The sequence below is a fragment of the Neophocaena asiaeorientalis genome, unplaced genomic scaffold (assembly GCF_003031525.2).
Source record: "Neophocaena asiaeorientalis asiaeorientalis breed wild unplaced genomic scaffold, Neophocaena_asiaeorientalis_V1.1 scaffold868, whole genome shotgun sequence".
NCBI lineage: Eukaryota > Metazoa > Chordata > Mammalia > Artiodactyla > Phocoenidae > Neophocaena > Neophocaena asiaeorientalis.
The window spans coordinates 82328-100776 of NW_020173941.1; the positions used below are offsets into that span (position 1 = coordinate 82328).

Consider the following 18449-nt stretch of genomic DNA (forward strand, 5'->3'; position numbering starts at 1 on the left):
TCCCTAAAGCTACTGATTTACTACATCTATGGCGAAGCACAGAAAATTGTGATTTTTATGATCAGGCAAGTTTAGTAAGCGCTACTGTGGCTTCCGTAGAACAGTTTTACTCAGTCACAGTAAGACCTAAGATCCTTCCCCAATAACTAGTGAGAAGTCCCAGGTGGAGTCCCAGGGCCCTGAAATTTAAAAGGAGCAAAAGTGAGTGAAGCTAGAAATTCCAGGCTAGACATGAAAAAATGACCAGTTGGGCTCAAAGAGGCTAAGCCTTCCCTTTTCTCCCCCTCCCATTCAAACCCACATGTGCCCAAACTTACCAGCGATGGCTCTAGCAGTGACAGTAGTGACGACAGCATTCATCCATCAGTTCATTCATTCATCAAATATTTATTGGGTTCCTAAGTGCCTGATGCTAGGAATGAGGTGATGAATGATACACAATCTTTGCCCGCAAGGGATTCAGCTCAATGGAAAGAATAGACAGATAAATAATTATAACACGACATGATAGCAGCTACAACTGTAGGGACGTGGAAGAAGGGCAAGCCTGATCCCATCTGGGTGAGCCAATGGGGGAAGGCTTCTCTTCCATCAACAGTTTTCAAGATGTCCTGAACTCAGGAGTTTCTGATTTGGGGACAGGAAAACACACATGGATAGCTGTCCAGCTGCCCCTTTCAGCACAAGCTCAGAGGACATAAGTTCTATGGTGACACTGGTGAACATACACAATGTGTCCTAGGGAGTTGGTTTTAAGATCTGAGACAGGATGGTGCGTGTCACATAGCTGCACGGCTGCATCCCTTCTTCACAACAGACCGATTCAGTCTTAAGGAGTATCATGTACTATATCATGGTTTTAATTTCTTGTTTTTTAAGATACTTGTGGGCTGCTATATAAAAAAAAAATTGATATGTGTTTCCTCCCACAGCTGAAATACAAAGAAGTTTACCAGAGAACTAAGTCCACCTGTACCATTGAGCCTGATGCTGTTCAAATCAAAGCAGCCAAGGATGCCTACAAAGTCAACACCAATGTAAGTTCCAGAAACGTCCCCAAGCCTAAGAGGGGTTCATCAGCTTCTGTAGGGCACATGGCCTCTTTTGACATCTTTTCAAGTGATTGAGTTCTAGTGAGTCCAGATCAAGGGTCGGGCCCCAGAACATGAGTGATAACACTGACCCCTAAATGCTGCCCATGGTTCTTGCAGAGGACGGTGGGGAAAAGCAGGGACAGCCCACGGATGTTATACCCCCTCAGCCTCCATGTTACGATGCTGAAAAATGGGGGATTTAATTCTGAAATGAAGGTTACATTTTCGACAGTTTCTCCGGTCTCCATGTTCTTCTCCTGCCACAAACTCTAGAGCCTACTTCTCCTGAAAAAAAAAAAAGAGAACACTTGAGCTGCTTGGTGCTGTCAGGAGTTGGCCTAGACCTTCCTCCTGTTCACATCTCCCTGTGCTGACTCATTTCTTTGTGATGGGGCATCTTAAAGCCTCAACCACAGAAACATTTTTGTGCATTTAAATGAGTATCGACTTCTTAAAATATATATAAATGGTTATATAATGAAATATTGTACAACCCAACTAGTGCCTACTAGTGCTACAGATAACTTATATTTATTAGGGCCAGCAAACTGAAATGCCTTTAGGGACTGGCAGGTATCGTACAGGTGTCCTGGGGATGGACAGAGGGATGGGTAGCAGGATTGATGTGGGACGAAGCAAATGCAGTAAAATGTACGTTGTAGAATCTAGGTGCTGGGTGTATGGGTATTCTCTGTAAGATTCATGCAACTCCTCATGCATCTGAAAATTTTCACAATAGAATGGGGAAAAGTTGGATCAATTTTTAACTTATAAAACATGTTATCTTATTGTATACCAATTATACCTTGACCAAAAAAAGGAGAAAGAAAAAGAGTGAGGAAAGAAATGTGCCTCTCATGATGAGGGCTCTTCCCAAGGACACTCACTTCTGTGCCTCAGGTTCAGCCCAAGGCAGCCAGTTCTCCAGCTCAGATGCAAGTCTAGCAAGTCCACAAGCACCTCTGATGCCTGGCTGCCCAGGTTTGAAACCCAGATCCACTGTTCACTAGCTGTCTCACCTGGGCAGCTTACTTAGCCCTTCTAGGCAGTTCCTCAGCTGCTGATTTCATATAGTTGTGCTAAAGAGTCAATGAGTTAATATACATATATATAAAGCACTTTGAAAAGAGCCTGGAATGAAATAAATACTGCAAGTGTTTAATACTTTTTTTAAAAGTTTGAATTTCGTTAGAAATTAAAAGTACTTGACTCTGAAAATGATTAGACTGCGCTGACAGAGTGAGTTTGAAGAGTTGTTTCGCCAGGAGCCTTTAAACATTTTAGCCCCTATTTTGAGGCCAGAGGGTCCCACAAGAGGACAACTTGAGTGGCCAACTAGTTGCATCCATTGTACAGAAATTTTACTTGGGGCTCTCTTGCATAAAGAACCATGACTTGTTACATGTTAAAATGCAAGATGAGTCTCTCTGTGCAACGTGTGCGGTTGTGAATTCAGGCCACTGAATGAAGTGACTTGTTTTTGTCTTGTTAAAAACAGCTGGATTACAAGAAGCAGTATGAAGCCAACAAAGCCCACTGGAGATGGACCCCTGACCGACCGGACTTCATCCAGGCTGCCAAGTCATCCCTACAGCAAAGCGATGTGAGATAAGAGAGGCAGTCAGAACTGCATGACATACCTGAGACAGAAAAATTTATCTTTATTCATAATAACCACTGTCACAGGTGTTAACCCTAGCTCATTTGAGATCCAAGAAGGACAGGAGGGTTGTAAGGTGTGGAAGGCAAGCTCAGGAAGCGGACCTGGCCACAGAGCCTGGTCTCCCGTGGCTGGGCCCAAACACTAATGGCTCAGAGTCCTGAGGGAGGCGGGGGAGGGCCAGGAGGGCTTTGTCCTGGCCTCCGGGCTGGAAAGGAGGAGCCCAGCTTTCAGTGGGCCCAGCAGGAAGCCCCTGCCCCCATCCTGGTAGCAAATCCCCATAGTGCCCTTAAGAAGAGGACTCCCTACAAATTCAACCAAATACCGGCTTCCTCCTGTGCCTGTCACCCTTTCCCATCTTCCTCTGTCTTTCTTCTGTTACAGTTTGAATACAAGCTGGACCGGGAGTTCCTCAAAGGTTGCAAGCTTTCTGTCACTGATGATAAAGACATGGTGCTGGCCCTGAAGAATTCTATAATAGAAAGTGATGTAAGTATTCAGTCCCTTCCAAGAGGCCTAACCTCACTCAGGGCTGTCTTCTGCAGCCCAGTGCCCAGGGGCCCGCAGCACAGAGGAGGCTGCTGCCCACGTCGACACCACTGACTTGGCAGAGCAGAGCGGCAGCAGTGGGAAGCTGTTACAGCCAGGTGGCCTCTCCCGATCTATGCTGCACCTCAAGATAATCCACACGCCGCAGTGGGGACTCTGAAGGCCTGGTTGGACTCTATAAGGAAGCGTATTCATTTCTGTGGGGTCATACGCTTCCTATGCTTCCTGTGTTTCCTCATCTGGAAAGGAGGAATAATAATGCCTCCCAGGGTTTACGGGAGGGTCCAATGACATATTTAAAAGTGCTGTGAACTAACGCTGTATGTATAAAGATTCATCGTAAGATTCATTCTGATTGTTATTAAAGCCTCAACTTGCATGAGATAAAGAAAATCCTTTTTTGATATTTCCCAAGATTTCCAAACATGAGATCTTTTCCTGAGTTTAATGATTCTACTCCGTCAATGATGTTATTCTCCCAGCTCTATTTAGTAACTTGGGAGCTTAATAAAAATATGCAGGAGAGTCAGAGGAGCTGAAGAAATGCTTTTTTCACCCCTGCAGCTGAAATACAAACAGAAACATGTCAAGGAAAGAGGAACCTACCATGCCGTGCCCGATACGCCTCAGATCCTCCTGGCAAAGACAGTCAGCAATCTGGTGTCCGAGGTAACCCTCCAGCACCCCATAGGCTTGCCTTCCGTCTTGGGCTGATGCCCCAGGCAGACATTTAAACAAGCTCTCTGTGCTTTCCCTCAGAACAAGTACAAGCAGCATGTGAAGAAGCACTTGGCTCAGGGCTCATACACAACACTGCCGGAGACCCGGGACACCGTTCATGTCAAGGAGGTGACCAGGAACGTCAGTGATGTAAGTGACCAGCCCCAGGACTCTTGGCAACAGCAATGGCACTTTACCTTAGAATCCAGCAAAAGACTGTAAGCGGCATTTTTGCTTACACTTTCCTTTGCGTTACTTCACTCTTACCATCAGTACCTATATGTGAATTTTGAATGCTGGTTTAAAAGACAACTCAATACTTATTGGCTTTCCAATTACGGCAACTGTGGCAGATGTGGGTTTGGCCATAGGATGTATTGTCTAGCAGTATAAGATGCCACTAACCTAGTGGTAATAAAGGGAGGGAGCATTGATAGTAAAGATCAGCCTCTCCCATCATCTCCCCTCTCCTTAAACTGCTGAACAATTTTAGAGAAGTAAAGTCACCTCTTTGTATCTCAGTAATCTCTGCCCACTACATCCTTATGGATAATGCTCTAATAATCACGGTATTATATTTTATGAGCCCTGTGTGGTTCCATTTATTTTAAAAAGGTAGAAATGGTCAATGAAAGAGTTTAATTTGCTTGTCATCAGTTCTCCAAAGACTGGTGTGTGGTTCAATGACAGGTTCCAGGACAGAAATGACAGGGAAGAACTAGAATATGTATCAGAGACTCCAGTTCCAAAATGACACCAAAATGGAGAGCCACAGATTTTCCTCAAGATCTTCTCATAGTTCTTCAAGTAAAACAATTCTGTTCCCAGCTTCCTCTGCTCACATAAGTAATTCTGGCTCTTTTTAGACAAATTACAAGAAGAAGTTTGTCAAGGAGAAAGGAAAATCCAACTACTCCATCATGCTGGAGCCCCCAGAGGTGAAACACGCTATGGAGGTGGCCAAGAAGCAGAGTAATGTAAGTTTCTCCTCTCACTCGCAGGGGGCCACTTGAGCTGGTGGATCCCACATCGGTATATGCTGGGCTGGGTCCAGTGAGTGGTCACCCTAATTTCTATATCTGGTGGTCTAAAAAATACGGTAGTGGGGTTGATTTGGTTTTAATAAAAGGTTCCTTTCAGAAAGATAGCGTATCTCTCAAGTGAGCAAATGTTTTCTTTTTCCAAATAAAGGTCGCTTACAAAAAAGATGCTAAAGAAAACCTGCATTACACAACAGTGGCCGATCGGCCAGACATCAAGAAGGCCACGCAGGCAGCCAAACAGGCCAGCGAGGTAAGGGTGTGTTTAGAAGGTACCCAGTCCCAAGTGGTCACTGCAAACAAGTAGTTGGTGGTCCCTGGCCACCTAGAACGTGGTGCCCATTCTAGTTTTCTTTGATGCAGGTGGAGTACAGAGCCAAGCACCGCAAGGAAGGCAGCCACGGGCTAAGCATGCTTGGGCGCCCAGACATTGAAATGGCCAAGAAGGCAGCCAAGCTGAGCAGCCAGGTAACACAGATGGGCGAGCAGCAGCTCTGATGTGAGGGGATGTTTAAAGACCTTGCAGGAAGAAGTGATTCCCAGAATGAAAGTGCGGTATTAGCAACCAGAGAGATACTGCAGCACTCCAGAGCTTTGAAAATGATATCACGAAAAGCTTTGAAAAGTTATATCAGATGCAGTCACTTTTAGTTTTTCATTCAGCAAACATATATTGAATGCCTAGGCTAGAAACTAGAGGCAGTAGATGTCCTCAGACTATATGTCTATGGTTAAATAATTACAGTTTGGGGTTGTAAGTGTTTGATCGAGGTATGTACAGGGAGCTGAGGGGGAATGCCTAATTCTAGCAGATTTCATATTATTGAGTAGATGGACTTAGGAATGTGTCCAAACTTGATTGCCCCATTACCTAATTTCCCTTGTGAGACCAATTATCTAGAATACTCCTGAGTTACGACAAGTTTTCCGACTTTAGATCAGAGACCCCATGATCAACCACCAGATCTTCCAGAGAGCAAGTTTTAGTCCCAAAAGATGAGCTCAGGAATATCTTATCTCTTCTCCAATTCAAAGATCCTACCTTCTTTTCATTGTCTGTTTTCTCAAGTATTTGTTTGAAGAAATACGTTTAGGATACCTTTGGTGGTTGTATGTATGACTTTCAGCAATGCCAAATGTGGGATCCCAATCTTTTGGAAGATACAAGTAACATCAAGTGACAAAACAGGAGGGAATTATGAGGAGACAAAAAGTTCAGATGACTGAGGACAAGCAAATACTATTTTTAAAACGTTTTTGAATTTAAAACTCCTATGTGGTATTTTTATTATAAGTTATTGGAATTGTATAAGTACTTGAAACCAAGATATGAAATCACCAGCAAGAAACAGTGGAATCTCTAAGAATAATGAAATGTAACATGAACTTTTCAATGTAAAAATTTTTAGTATGTTTTTAAATCTCCAAGGTCATACCATTAGCAAGTTAAAAACAGGTTGAAATTTTGAAGACTTTACCGGTTTTACAAATAGAGGCCTGTATTTCTTTTTTATTTTTTATTTTTGGTACGCGGGCCTCTCACTGTTGTGGCCTCTCCCGCTGCGGAGCACAGGCTCCGGCCGCACAGGCTCAGCGGCCATGGCTCACAGGCCCAGCCGCTCCGCGGCACGTGGGATCTTCCCGGACCGGGGCACAAACCTGTGTCCCCTGTATCGGTAGGCAGACTCTCAACCACTGTGCCACCAGGGAAGCCCGAGAGAGACCTGTATTTCTAACCCCAAGTGAATCCTATGATGTGGAGAATGAGTCCCAACCAGATGGTTTTATGAGCTCCCTTTCCTGGGTTTACTTCCTGGGAAAGGCTTGCCTCAGGATTGACAGCTTCATGGTGCGGCCCCTGGTCCAAGGAGACTTCTCCTCTGTGTGGGCCCTCCCCGTTCTGACTTTGCTGTCTTGCTGGTACTCTAGGCGGAATACGTCAAAGGCCAAAGGAGAGGGTACGGGCACGGCGCCGCATCTTATGACACCCCTATGATGAGGCAGCTTAAGAAAACTAATGTGCTCATCAGTGATGTAAGACTGGCATCAGTGATCCCATATATCTGTCTTCCTCTTTCTCTCACCTATCTTCTTAGCCTTGGTCAGGGGACTGACCAAGTCGCACTCTTTTCTGTTGGTTTTGTGTTGGAACGTGTAGAATGCTGTGGAAATTTGTCAAAGGATATACTTTTGCACACACCTGTCTTTTGCTGCATGAAACTTTCCCTCTGGAACATGCCTTTGGAACAGGAAGGTAGAGTAGATTTGGAGATGGCCTCCTACCTTCTTTAGGCTGCTGACACCAATCAAAAGATGAAAACAGACTGAGAATCTCATCTGCAACCACACAAAGACAGCCTCTGCTGATTACCATTGCTGGTGTTTAATACATTTAAGACTGGCATTTAATACAGTCTCTCAGTTCAGACATACTCTGAGTCAACAGTATAAACTGCTCAAAATGTTTTCGCTCATAGCTTTCACCCTGTTTTTTACAGTCTCAGTGGCGAGAAACATTCTAATTCTTGGACCTGCTCTTCAGTCTTTAGAAGCACCAATATACAGTTCAAGTCCCTGAAAAGGAGCAGAACAACTGGATGTTAGATCTTTAAATTTAATTGAACTTTGAAAGAATAATTGATCAGAAACCGTTTTCTCACACTATCTGAGCCCTTTGGGGTAATGGACACTGGTATTGCCGTTTGCTGATACACGGCATTGCATGGTTGCCTCTCACTTCCCTGGTAAACAAGAAAAAGAAGGCTTTTCCATTCCATACGCCATGTGAATGTGGTTTTACTGTACTTCCTGCCTAATCCCACACCTTTCTAAGAATTCTTGGAGTCCTGAATCTGATGTCTGTCCTTATCATGCAAAACATAGTAGTTCTTAAGATCCAGTCAAAAAGGAAGGTCAAGCGTGTTGGCTCAGATTCCCGGCAGCGGTTGTGCTCACCTGCACTTGCTTGGGGGCCTTCTTGTGGAAAGAGGAGGCACAACTTTTTTTTTTTTAATTAAAAAGTTAGAAATTTAAATCTACTTAAAATTAACAGAAAAGAACTGAAATGAGACCAGTAGAAAGCTGCTCTTCAAATATTTTCTCAGAAATGAGTTATTTTCTAAAAGATAGAGGATTTTTAGCATTCTTCTAAAAGAAATGGATTTTATTCTCATCAGAGATGGGCCTTTGCATCATCCCTTCCCCAGTCTGACTCTGCACATCTAGTTTACTTTGCTTTTTCCTTGTTTCACTGCTCTTGGGATCAGCCCTAGTCTTATGGGTTTCTATATCCTTAGGAAAAGTTTTCTCTTGGTTCAGACAACTCACCACCTCTGACTTTCCTTAGCAGGCTTTGCATTTCTTTCTTTGGGGAGTGAACTTCCTTTCAGAGAAGAGCCATTGTAGCATTTTTTCACATTGTGTTTTCCTGTTATGTTTTCTGCTTCCTCCATTGTGTGTCTGACTCAGTGTGCCTGCATCGTGCTGTACTGTTCTGCATGCTTATTTTGCCAACACATTTCCACTGGAGATTTATTCAGAATAAATGAGCCTCAGCACTGCGAATGCTTTTTCTCTGATGTGGCAGATTTCATTGTTCTTAGCATTTGAGTGGTCTCCTTTTGTTCCTGTTGTGCTGGATGTGTAAAGTTGTGGGGAAGTAAAGTGATGAAGCATGAGGGGTACTGATTTTAAATGCCTACAGTGTGAAATATCTGGTGACCAGATCCTGGTGTGCTAATAACTTTGAATGAGCGAGTCTTTCATCTTACCAATAACAGAAACTCTAGGTGTCCCGGAGCATCAAATATTGCCCTTTCAGCTGGCTAACTTCTAGAAATAGCTCATTTTTCTTTGTTCCTAGAGTGAGTAACTAGTAGAGTTCTACTTCTGGATTAATCCTAGTGACAAAGGCATCAGTCTGTTTTTAAATAAGGAAATGTTTCTGTCACTTTCAGTTTATTCTGTTGAATATCCCTATAAGTAAATCGTCATCTTTAGCTATTTTACCTAGGCATTATGACTGTCTCTCTCTTTCATCAATCAGATCACATTTATTGAGCAACTATTAGTGCCAGGCATTGTGCTTATTTTTTAAATTGAAGTTATTTTGTCCTTTGTGTATTCTTACTTTTATGTATCCTGCAAGTATATCTAATCTTATTTTTCTCATTATACTAAAGTTATCTCACTTCTTTCCTTCTTCTAGCCTGAAATCATACCGAAGCCATTAACCCCCAAATTCTGTGCTTCTTTTACTCAGAAGTTACGCCAATTTTTTTGCCAATTAAAAACAAATTTAAATGATATAGCGAAAGTACATAACAATAAATCTCCTGATTTAATAGATTCCTTACTTCTCACCCTTCTTGATCATTTATAAAGCCTCTTGGAACTCCTGGCAATAGACCTAAAGTGCTTTTGGTTTTGCTAGTTAAGAGGACCAAAATGTTCTGAATCAAATATATTAGATCACTTCTTTGAATTTAGCCTGAAGCCTTTTCCCATGCATTTTTATTCTGCATCAAAAAAAGGTGAATATCTTTCATACCTCCAGATAATATAAAAATGAGCAAAACAAATACTATATCACTTGATCTTATTCTCAATTGCCTGTTGTCCCAACATAATTATTAATAGTGCTTTTACTCTTAAAAGTGTCCTAATTTGGATAATAAATTATATGACCCCTTTATGTGTAGCACATACTCTTTTATATTTACATTTCCTCCATTCCTCAGTCTTCAGATTAATTGATGCTCAGGAATAATTTGGATTTTTGCATTTGCTGTTAGGTTAAATACCGAGAAAATTTCAACAAAGAGAAGGGCAAGACACCAAAATACAATCCAAAAGACAGCCAGCTCTTCAAAATCATGAAAGATGCTAATAATCTCACAAGTGAGGTATGTGTTTGTTTAACTGTGGTAAAATATATAATGTGAAATTTGCCATTTTAACTATTTTTAAATATGTAATTCGGTGGCATTAATTACATTCACAATGTTGTCCAACTACCACTATTATTTCCAAAACTCTTTCATCACCCCAAACACAAACTCCGTAACTATTAAGCAATAACTCTCCATTTCCCCCTCCCACCAATCCCTGGTAACCTCTAATCTACTTTCTGTCCCTATGAATTTGCCTATTAGAGAATTCATGTAAGTGGGGTCATACAGTATTTGTCCCTTTTTTTGTCTGGCTCACTTCATTTAGCATAATGTTTTCAAGGTTCATCCCTGCTGTAGCATGTGTCAGAACTTCATTCTTTCTTATGGTTGAATAATAGTCCATTGTATGTTTACATCACACTGTGTTTATCCCTTTGTCTGTCGATGGACACTTGAATTGTTTCCACTTTCTGGCTATTGTGAATGAGGTATGGTTTTTCACTGCCATCCCCAGCACTTGTTTCAGGATGGGACATCTTATTATGGTTTCCATTAATACAATTTTCCATTTCCTATTTATGTGATTTCCTTTTTTCCTTTACTGTTGTACAGGTTAAGTATAAGGCTGACTTGAAGAAACTTCACAAACCTGTGACTGACATGAAGGAATCTTTGATAATGAATCATGTCTTGAATACAAGCCAACTCGCCAGTTCTGTAAGCTCAATCATTTGCTCCAGAAACAGTTTGTTTCACCCATTTTCAACTGAATTCCTTCTCTTGAGGTCACTTGCATCTCCTTCTCTGCTACTGAGGCACTACATTTATTAGAAAGCTCTCCTGTTCTCTGAGTGCATTCTTCCAAATTACAACATTAATCTACCAGTTCTCCACTGACTCTAACACCTCTCAGAATATAAAAATGCTTCTATTTTGGGGCTATTTAAATTTTTTTTCAAGTAACCACTCCCTTTCCCCCTTCTAAAAACATAGACTTACCATTTGGAATAGTTTCTTTCACGTTTAACTTTGCACCTTAAAACCTACTTTGAATAAGCCATATAACCTAAGTGTTTACATCCTTGTATTAACTGACAATACTGAATGTGGATCTTCATCCTTTTAAAACATTTTCTTAAACCCCCTATGTAGTGTTTGCTAATTTTAATTTGGTCTTGGTGCTGTTGCTGTGTAAATATCTAATGTAAAGAGGAAAAATAGGAATGCTGAGCAGCTTTGCCATCAATGTGCCTTTTTTGCCACCCTCCCCTCAGTACCAGTACAAGAAAAACTATGAGAAGAGTAAAGGCCACTACCACACAATACCCGACAATCTGGAGCAGCTTCATCTAAAAGAGGCCACAGAATTACAGAGTGTAGTAAGTTGACCAAGACTGACTTTTTTCCTGCACATTCTACAATGTAAAAAATTTTGATGTATTCCACCCCTACCCCCCAAGGATGGTAGTTATAGTAACCATTGCTTGAGAAAATACCCAAAGATATTAGGGGCTTTGAATTTAGCAACATGTTGAAACAAATGTTTATGTTATGAATGAGAGCAGTGTGAACATACGTTGGAGAAACAGTGCATAGACATGCAATATGTGTTATTCAGGGTACTGACAGGGACTGATAGCATAAAGATTACATCACAAGGGAGACAGACCCCTTAGAAAATATTACTAAGGATGATAGGGAGCCTTTCGAGCAGAGGAGTGATATGCTCAGGTCACCACTGAAGTGGTCTCTGGGTGTGGAAGAAACTGCAAAATTTGTAAAATAATTAAGATTCTCAGAGGAAAGAACTTAGAGAAGGAGCTTGCTGTCACATGACCTTCTATATCACAAATTCAACACTATTTAGGTCCCCCATTGGGCATTAACCAAGAGGTCTAAATTACTAGAAATGCTCTCCTGTCATCTGTAAAGCAGCCCATGATCCCGGGCCTCTATTTTATTTTATTTTATTTATTTATTTATTTTTGAAAATGTGTTTATTTTATTTAAAAATACCTACATCATCCCTTTCATTTATTTTTTTACTTTTTATTTATTTATTTTTAACATCTTTATTGGAGTATAATTGCTTTACAATGGTGTTAGTTTCTGCTTTATAACAGAGTGAGTCAGCTATACATATACGTATGTCCCCATATCTCTTCCCTCTTGCGTCTCCCTCCCTCCCACCCTCCCTATCCCACCCCTCTAGGTGGTCACAAAGCACCGAGCTGATCTCCCTCTGCTATGCGGCTGCTTCCCACTAGCTATCTATTTTATGTTTGGTAGTGTATATATGTCCATGCCACTCTCTCGCTTTGTCACAGCTTACCCTTCCCCCTCCCTGTATCCTCAAGTCCATTCTCTAGTAGGTCTGCGTCTTTATTCCCATCCTGCCCCTAGGTTCTTCTGACCATATTTTTTTCTTTTCTTTTTTTTTTAGATTCCATATATATGTGTTAGCATATGGTGTTTGTTTTTCTCTTTCTGACTTACTTCACTCTGTATGACAGTCTCTAGGTCCATCCACCTCACTACAAATAACTCAGTTTTGTTCCTTTCTATGGCTAATATTCCATTGTATATATTTGCCACATCTTCTTTATCCATTCATCTGTTGACCGGGTCTCTATTTTAACGTGTTGTCACAAGCAAGAGAGCTGAGATTGGGCTTTGCTATCAAGATGCTGTGTGACACAGACTTGTTTTGAGTGGCAATGAGATACCACCCACTGGACATAATGTATCAATTAAAAATACTATTGCTAAACTGGTGTCTGTCTACAGATTGGCCAGAGAAGACATATCTCATAAAGCTTTTCATAACTAGGTGAAATACAAAGAAAAGTATGAAAAGGAACGAGGAAAGCCCATGTTGGACTTTGAAACACCAACATACATCACTGCCAAAGAGTCTCAGCAGATGCAGAGTGGGGTAAGTCCTGCACAAACCCACCACACAGCAAATATACCATCAAGCTGATGATAACAAGCTCTACCCACAGAAGTATCCAGCCTGTTGTTATCCCAAAGTTGTGAATGATGGGACTCTAAAATATGATGACTAAAATCTTTTCCATCTTACAAATCCTGTGGCTCCATTATAAAAAGAAATGATCTGAATAGTAAACATTTACCATATATGTTTTATTTCAACTATCCTTTTCATAGAATTAGAACATAGAAAACTGTTCCTAACACTGAAACAATTTATTTTGAACATAACATAAATTTTTCTTTGAATGAAAAGTTCTCTCTGTGCAGACCTACTGTTGGCTTTGAATTGCTCTTCTCTTAATAGGAAGCCTCCAGTCCCCAAAAGGAAGACTTTTTTCTTTTAATCAGGATTTTTATCAAAATATCAAGTCAACATGACATATTTCCTATTTTAGAAATGTAAGCAGAGGCATCTAAAATAGTTCTTTTAATTTTTAAGCAATAGTAGAGAAGAATGGATCTTATTTTGAATCTTAGAATGTCTGTTTTCATTGGGAAACAGGCTTATCTTGGATTTCTTTTTGCCTCCCCTCCATGGGCATATCTCCAACCATAAAGATAAATGGTTTTTAATAAAAGTAACATTTTGGGGAGCTTCCTGGTGTGTAGAATGCCAAATAATGAAAAATTTTGAAGGGTTTCAAACAATTGCTGACTCTGGGTAAAGCATCTATGGGAGTTCCTTGTACTATTCTTGATACTCTTCTATAAATGTAAAATACTGTCAAAATTAAAAATGACAAAAATCAAGTCCCAACATCTCTTCCAAGCCTCCCAGTAAAACAGCCTCATCCAGGGATTGGAGAGGAGATGGGGGAGGTCATGGCCCTCCCTCTCAACAGTGAGCAAAGCCGGAGAACTTGTCTGTGCTACATTATTCACCTTATCTGTTCAGTGACTTAATAGTCATGATTATGAAAAAGGCCAAATTTGCATTTGGTGCCCTCAGGTTTCCTTCCTCTGGGGTGTTTTTGTTTTTTTTCCCCCTTGAGTCACTTCTAATTCAGAAGTAAAATCTTTTGTTGCCTTCAGAAAAATGTCATCAGGAGAGATGACAGTGGATTGAGAGTCTTGGTGGCATATCCATCCTTCCACTTTCAAAGGGCCAGCCCCCATCACAGTGGCAGACAGACGAATGAGAGGCCACCAAAGTTTCTCAGCCTCTGAGTTTCCTTGGGCCATTTGCTCTACACAGAGTATTTCCAGAACAATCAGGCATATTTCAAATGTGTGACCATTAGCAGAACTAAGATCAAGTTAAGAGGCCATACATAGAAGGAAAATGGAATTCTTTTCTTCCTAGGATTGAGAAAGAAATTGTAATAAACATTCTTGTCTTTCCTTCCTACTCACTTTAGAAAGAATATAAGAAAGATTATGAAGAGTCCATTAAAGGCAGAAACCTGATTGGCCTGGAGGTCACGCCAGCTTTATTACATGTCAAATATGCAACCAAAATAGCCAGCGAGGTAGTGCCTACGTGGTCTTTTCTTTCCCTCCTGATCCAAATAATTGCACTGATGACGCTCATCAACACGCTCCTTCTACCATTTTCACTGCCACCTAACTTTTCAGCTTTCAAGTTGGGTTCACATGTGTTTGGTACTACCCCCTAATCTACTACCCATGTTAATTCTTCTAATGTTTTAATTGAATACCTTATTAAATGTGCTTACCTCAGCCTTCTATTAATTTCTAGTTTCTTATTTGACATTGAATATTAACTGATGAAGCTTACACCCTGCCTTTATTCATATCTTTATTTACTAAACTGTAACTCTTTAAAATTAGAAGGATTTTTTGTTTTGTTTTGGCTCTTCACCAAAGAGGAATAATCCAGGCTTTCTTGTCAGCATTGTTGCTTGTATTTTGTGCCATAGAAAGAGTACAGGAAAGATCTAGAGGAAGGCATCCGTGGGAAGGGTCTCAGTGAAATGGAAGATACGCCCGACATGCTAAGAGCAAAGAACGCCACTCAGATCCTCAATGAGGTGGGCACGCAGCCAACTGCATGCACAGAACCAACCCAGCATCTCCTCCTCCTTAGCCAAGTTGCATAAAAAACCAGAAAGCAATAAAAAGAGAGTTTTTGTATTTCAGATTCCATATTCAACATGATTATTAACCGTTAAATAAAATATCTCGATTTTGGATGTGTTGATATAACAGTCTGTTTCTGTAGTGGCTATTGTAACCTGTTATTTATCTAATATTATTTGATTTAACCTTGATACATTTGTTGTGCCTGTTTAAATAAAGGCAGCACCCTGGAGTGGTGGGCACCTAAGTATAATCCTTTACGTACCAAACCAGATTTAAAATGTGCTTTTATACTTTAATTTTCTAAGTAGAGAATGCTAACAAGCGTTCCAAAGGAGGCCTGGCATGAGTAGAATAGTTTCCTAAAGTGGTCTGCTGTTGTCACCACTCCATCCTGCCACAGGGAAAGGTGAAGGTGACATCAGCAACTGAGGTGGCATGTTATGTGGATCTGTATTCACTCTGCACATTTATTACCTAGTCATGAGTTAAGTAACTTTTCTTTTTTTTTTTTTTTTAATGCTACTATAGAAAGAATATAAGAGAGACCTGGAGCTGGAAGTCAAAGGAAGAGGCCTGAATGCCATGGCCAATGAAACTCCCGACTTCCTCAGAGCCAGGAATGCTACAGATATTGCCAGTCAGGTCAGTGTTACTGTTCCATGTCAGTCTTTCAACAAAAAAAGTAGCTGTGATTACAAGGACACAGTGTTGTCCTTCTGTTGTCTTACTTGTTGATCAATTACAGTTAAACACATATAGTGGCATCCCTAAATATCCACATGGTGGAATGCATTCTGATGAAAGGATCAGGGGCCCTTTGCCAGGGCTGCTTTCATCTGTCCTTCTCCTACTGTCTGTTGATTATCTCTCTCCTTCTGCTTTCCCATACCCTACCCAACACCACCCTGCCCCCGCCCCCAAATAGATAGTAAGCCTTTCAACAGCTAGGACTCAACCTTTCTTTCTGAATCTCACTCTTTAGCATAAAGCTATAGACACAATAGGGAAAAAATGTTGGCTAGCAAATGAATGAATCCTTTTGGATAAGAAATATTAATCACTTCTTAGTCAAACTAAGCCAACGGATGTGCACATTGTAAACATTTACCCAACTATTGGCTGTCCTTTTGCAGGTTAAGTATAAGCAATCAGCAGAAATGGAAAAAGCCAATTTTACTTCTGTGGTTGATACTCCGGAGATCATTCATGCCCAACAAGTCAAGAACCTTTCAAGCCAGGTAAGGACATTCATCAGAACATCACTTATTGACCCCAATCATGAAGAACAAGTCTTTCCATTAATACCAAAGAAGATTCTTTCAAATCACAATTTTTCCCAGTGAAAAAGAAGGGGTTCGTCTATGATGCAAGTTTGAGTTGAAGTTGAGGTTTCCGTATCAGAATTAAAATAAAGGAGGGAATTTTAAGGTACTGAAGAACTCTTACATGGTACCACCCATAATTTTTTTAAATTTATTTTTCCAGTTTTATTGAGACAAAATTGACATATATGACTGTATAAATTTAAAGTGTAGAGTGTAATGGTTTGGCTTATATTTACTGTGAAATGATTGCTTCCATAAGTTTAGATAGCATCCATCATCTCATAGAGATACAGTAAAAGAGAGAAAGCAAAACAAAAAGACAAAAATTTTGCCCTGTGATGTGAACTCTCAGGATTTACTCTCTTAACACCTTTCACATGTAACATAGAGCTGGGTTAGAGCTGCATTCACTGTAGTCATCGTCATGCTGTACATGACATCCTTAGTACTTATTTATCTTATAACTGGAAGTTTGTCACTTTTGACCACCTTTCTCCAGGTCCACCTCACCCTCATGAGTCTCCCGCCTCTTGTAACCACAAATCTGATCACCTTTTCTAGGCACTTGTTTTGATTTTAGATTCCACAAATAGGTGAGATCATACAGTGTTTGTCTTTTTCTGTCTGACTTATCTCATTTAATGTAATGCCCTCAAGGTCCACCCATGTTGTCGCAAATGGCAGGATTTTCTCAGTTTTTATTCCAGTGTACATATATACCACAACTTTTTTTTTTTTTTTTTTTTTCGGGACGCGGGGCCTAAGCCGCTCCACAGCATGTGGGATCTTCCCAGACCAGGGCACGAACCCGTGTTCCCTGCATCGGCAGGCGGGACTCTCAGGCGGGAATCAGTCTCATAATGTGGATGTAAAATTTGTGTGCAAATCTGGAAGAAACAAAGTAGACCTCCCACATTTGGATTATCAATTTTTTTTTAATAAGACTGAGATTATGTCATCAACGCTAACCACACAATCTAACCCTGATTCCTCTTATGGTGGGTAACTCTCCATCTTCCTACAAATAGAGAGACAAAGAAAAGTAAGATGTCCTTCATACACCAGGATATACCCTCATTTGTTTTAATCTTCACTGCTGATCAGGAATCTGCAATTTACTTGAGTAGCCCCAAATTATAATGTTTGCTTGTCTCCTAATCAGTGAGTTCTAAAGCAGTAGTTGCCTGGCCTGACTATACTTCGTAAACACCTGGGAATGTAGATTTCCTGGTCCCACCCTGGGAGCTCTGGCCAGGAGCCTGGACCACACCTGCTCACAGCTCAGCAAAAATATCCTTGTCACCAACCAAGGCCTGGCATTCAGGAGGCCTTGCTGATGGCTCTTAACCCTCCTGCTTTTCTCTCCACCTGCCTGTTGAATAATCTGGCTCCATCCAGTTCACTGTAGACATCCCCAAGTCCCTGCCAGGAACCTCAGGGGCTGTCAACCTCCCTTGTGTGGACCAGTCCACAGGGGCCTCCCTCTGCCAGCTTTGCCATGACAATGGGTCCTATTAAATGCCTGGGCTCAGTTCTCCTGGAAAGAAAAGGCGTGGCACTCACTGACCCAGAGGGCTCTGTTTTATAACTCCCTAACATCCTTAAATAGTCAAAAAAATATAAAGGACTTCCCCTCTGCTGAGCAGGAAGGGCTATTTTAGGTCCCATTGGCCCATATCCCTGTGTTATTCCCTATCCTTATTTCTTGGAATCTATTTCCAGAAAAAGTACAAGGAAGATGCAGAGAAGTGCATGTCATATTATGAGACCGTTTTGGACACCCCAGAGATGCAGAGGATCCGGGAGAACCAAAAGAACTTCAGCCTTGTGAGTTTTTATTGAATCTAAGACACAGCTCACTGGTACCTGGGATGAGACGGGGCAAGAAGGATGCCTCTGGGCACACATGCTTGCATATCTACCTGCAGCAGCCCTCCACACTTCCCGGCCCCCCGCCCGGGAGCTGTGTGCTCCTGTCTCCTCTGAACTCACCTTATATCTCAATCCCAACTCATAGCATGAAAGACCCATCTCTCACTTTGTTGGTGGTTTCCTGTCACTGAATATGAACTATCACCATCTTCCATTGGTGGTGACATCTTTTTCAAAATTAACTCTAGGAAAGATAT

The 18449-nt window shown here is 41.2% G+C and overlaps 1 protein-coding gene across 8 annotated transcripts in view; it reads left to right on the top strand.

Moving 5' to 3' along the window:
• The window catches only part of NEB (nebulin), a 118804-nt gene that overhangs the window by 81151 nt on the left and 19204 nt on the right, over nt 1-18449 (top strand). For 4 of the 8 annotated variants that reach the window (XM_024752717.1, XM_024752718.1, XM_024752719.1 and 1 more), the window contains 17 exons: nt 933-1037; nt 2593-2697; nt 3139-3243; nt 3868-3972; nt 4063-4173; nt 4890-5000; nt 5215-5316; nt 5427-5531; nt 9857-9967; nt 10568-10672; nt 11230-11334; nt 12786-12890; nt 14311-14421; nt 14833-14943; nt 15524-15637; nt 16129-16233; nt 18043-18147. In XM_024752717.1, coding sequence (XP_024608485.1) covers nt 933-1037; nt 2593-2697; nt 3139-3243; nt 3868-3972; nt 4063-4173; nt 4890-5000; nt 5215-5316; nt 5427-5531; nt 9857-9967; nt 10568-10672; nt 11230-11334; nt 12786-12890; nt 14311-14421; nt 14833-14943; nt 15524-15637; nt 16129-16233; nt 18043-18147 — 1821 coding nt within the window. The remainder of the gene's footprint in view (nt 1-932; nt 1038-2592; nt 2698-3138; nt 3244-3867; nt 3973-4062; nt 4174-4889; nt 5001-5214; nt 5317-5426; nt 5532-9856; nt 9968-10567; nt 10673-11229; nt 11335-12785; nt 12891-14310; nt 14422-14832; nt 14944-15523; nt 15638-16128; nt 16234-18042; nt 18148-18449) is intronic. The other 4 variants (XM_024752721.1, XM_024752720.1, XM_024752722.1 and 1 more) reach the window with 4 other exon arrangements.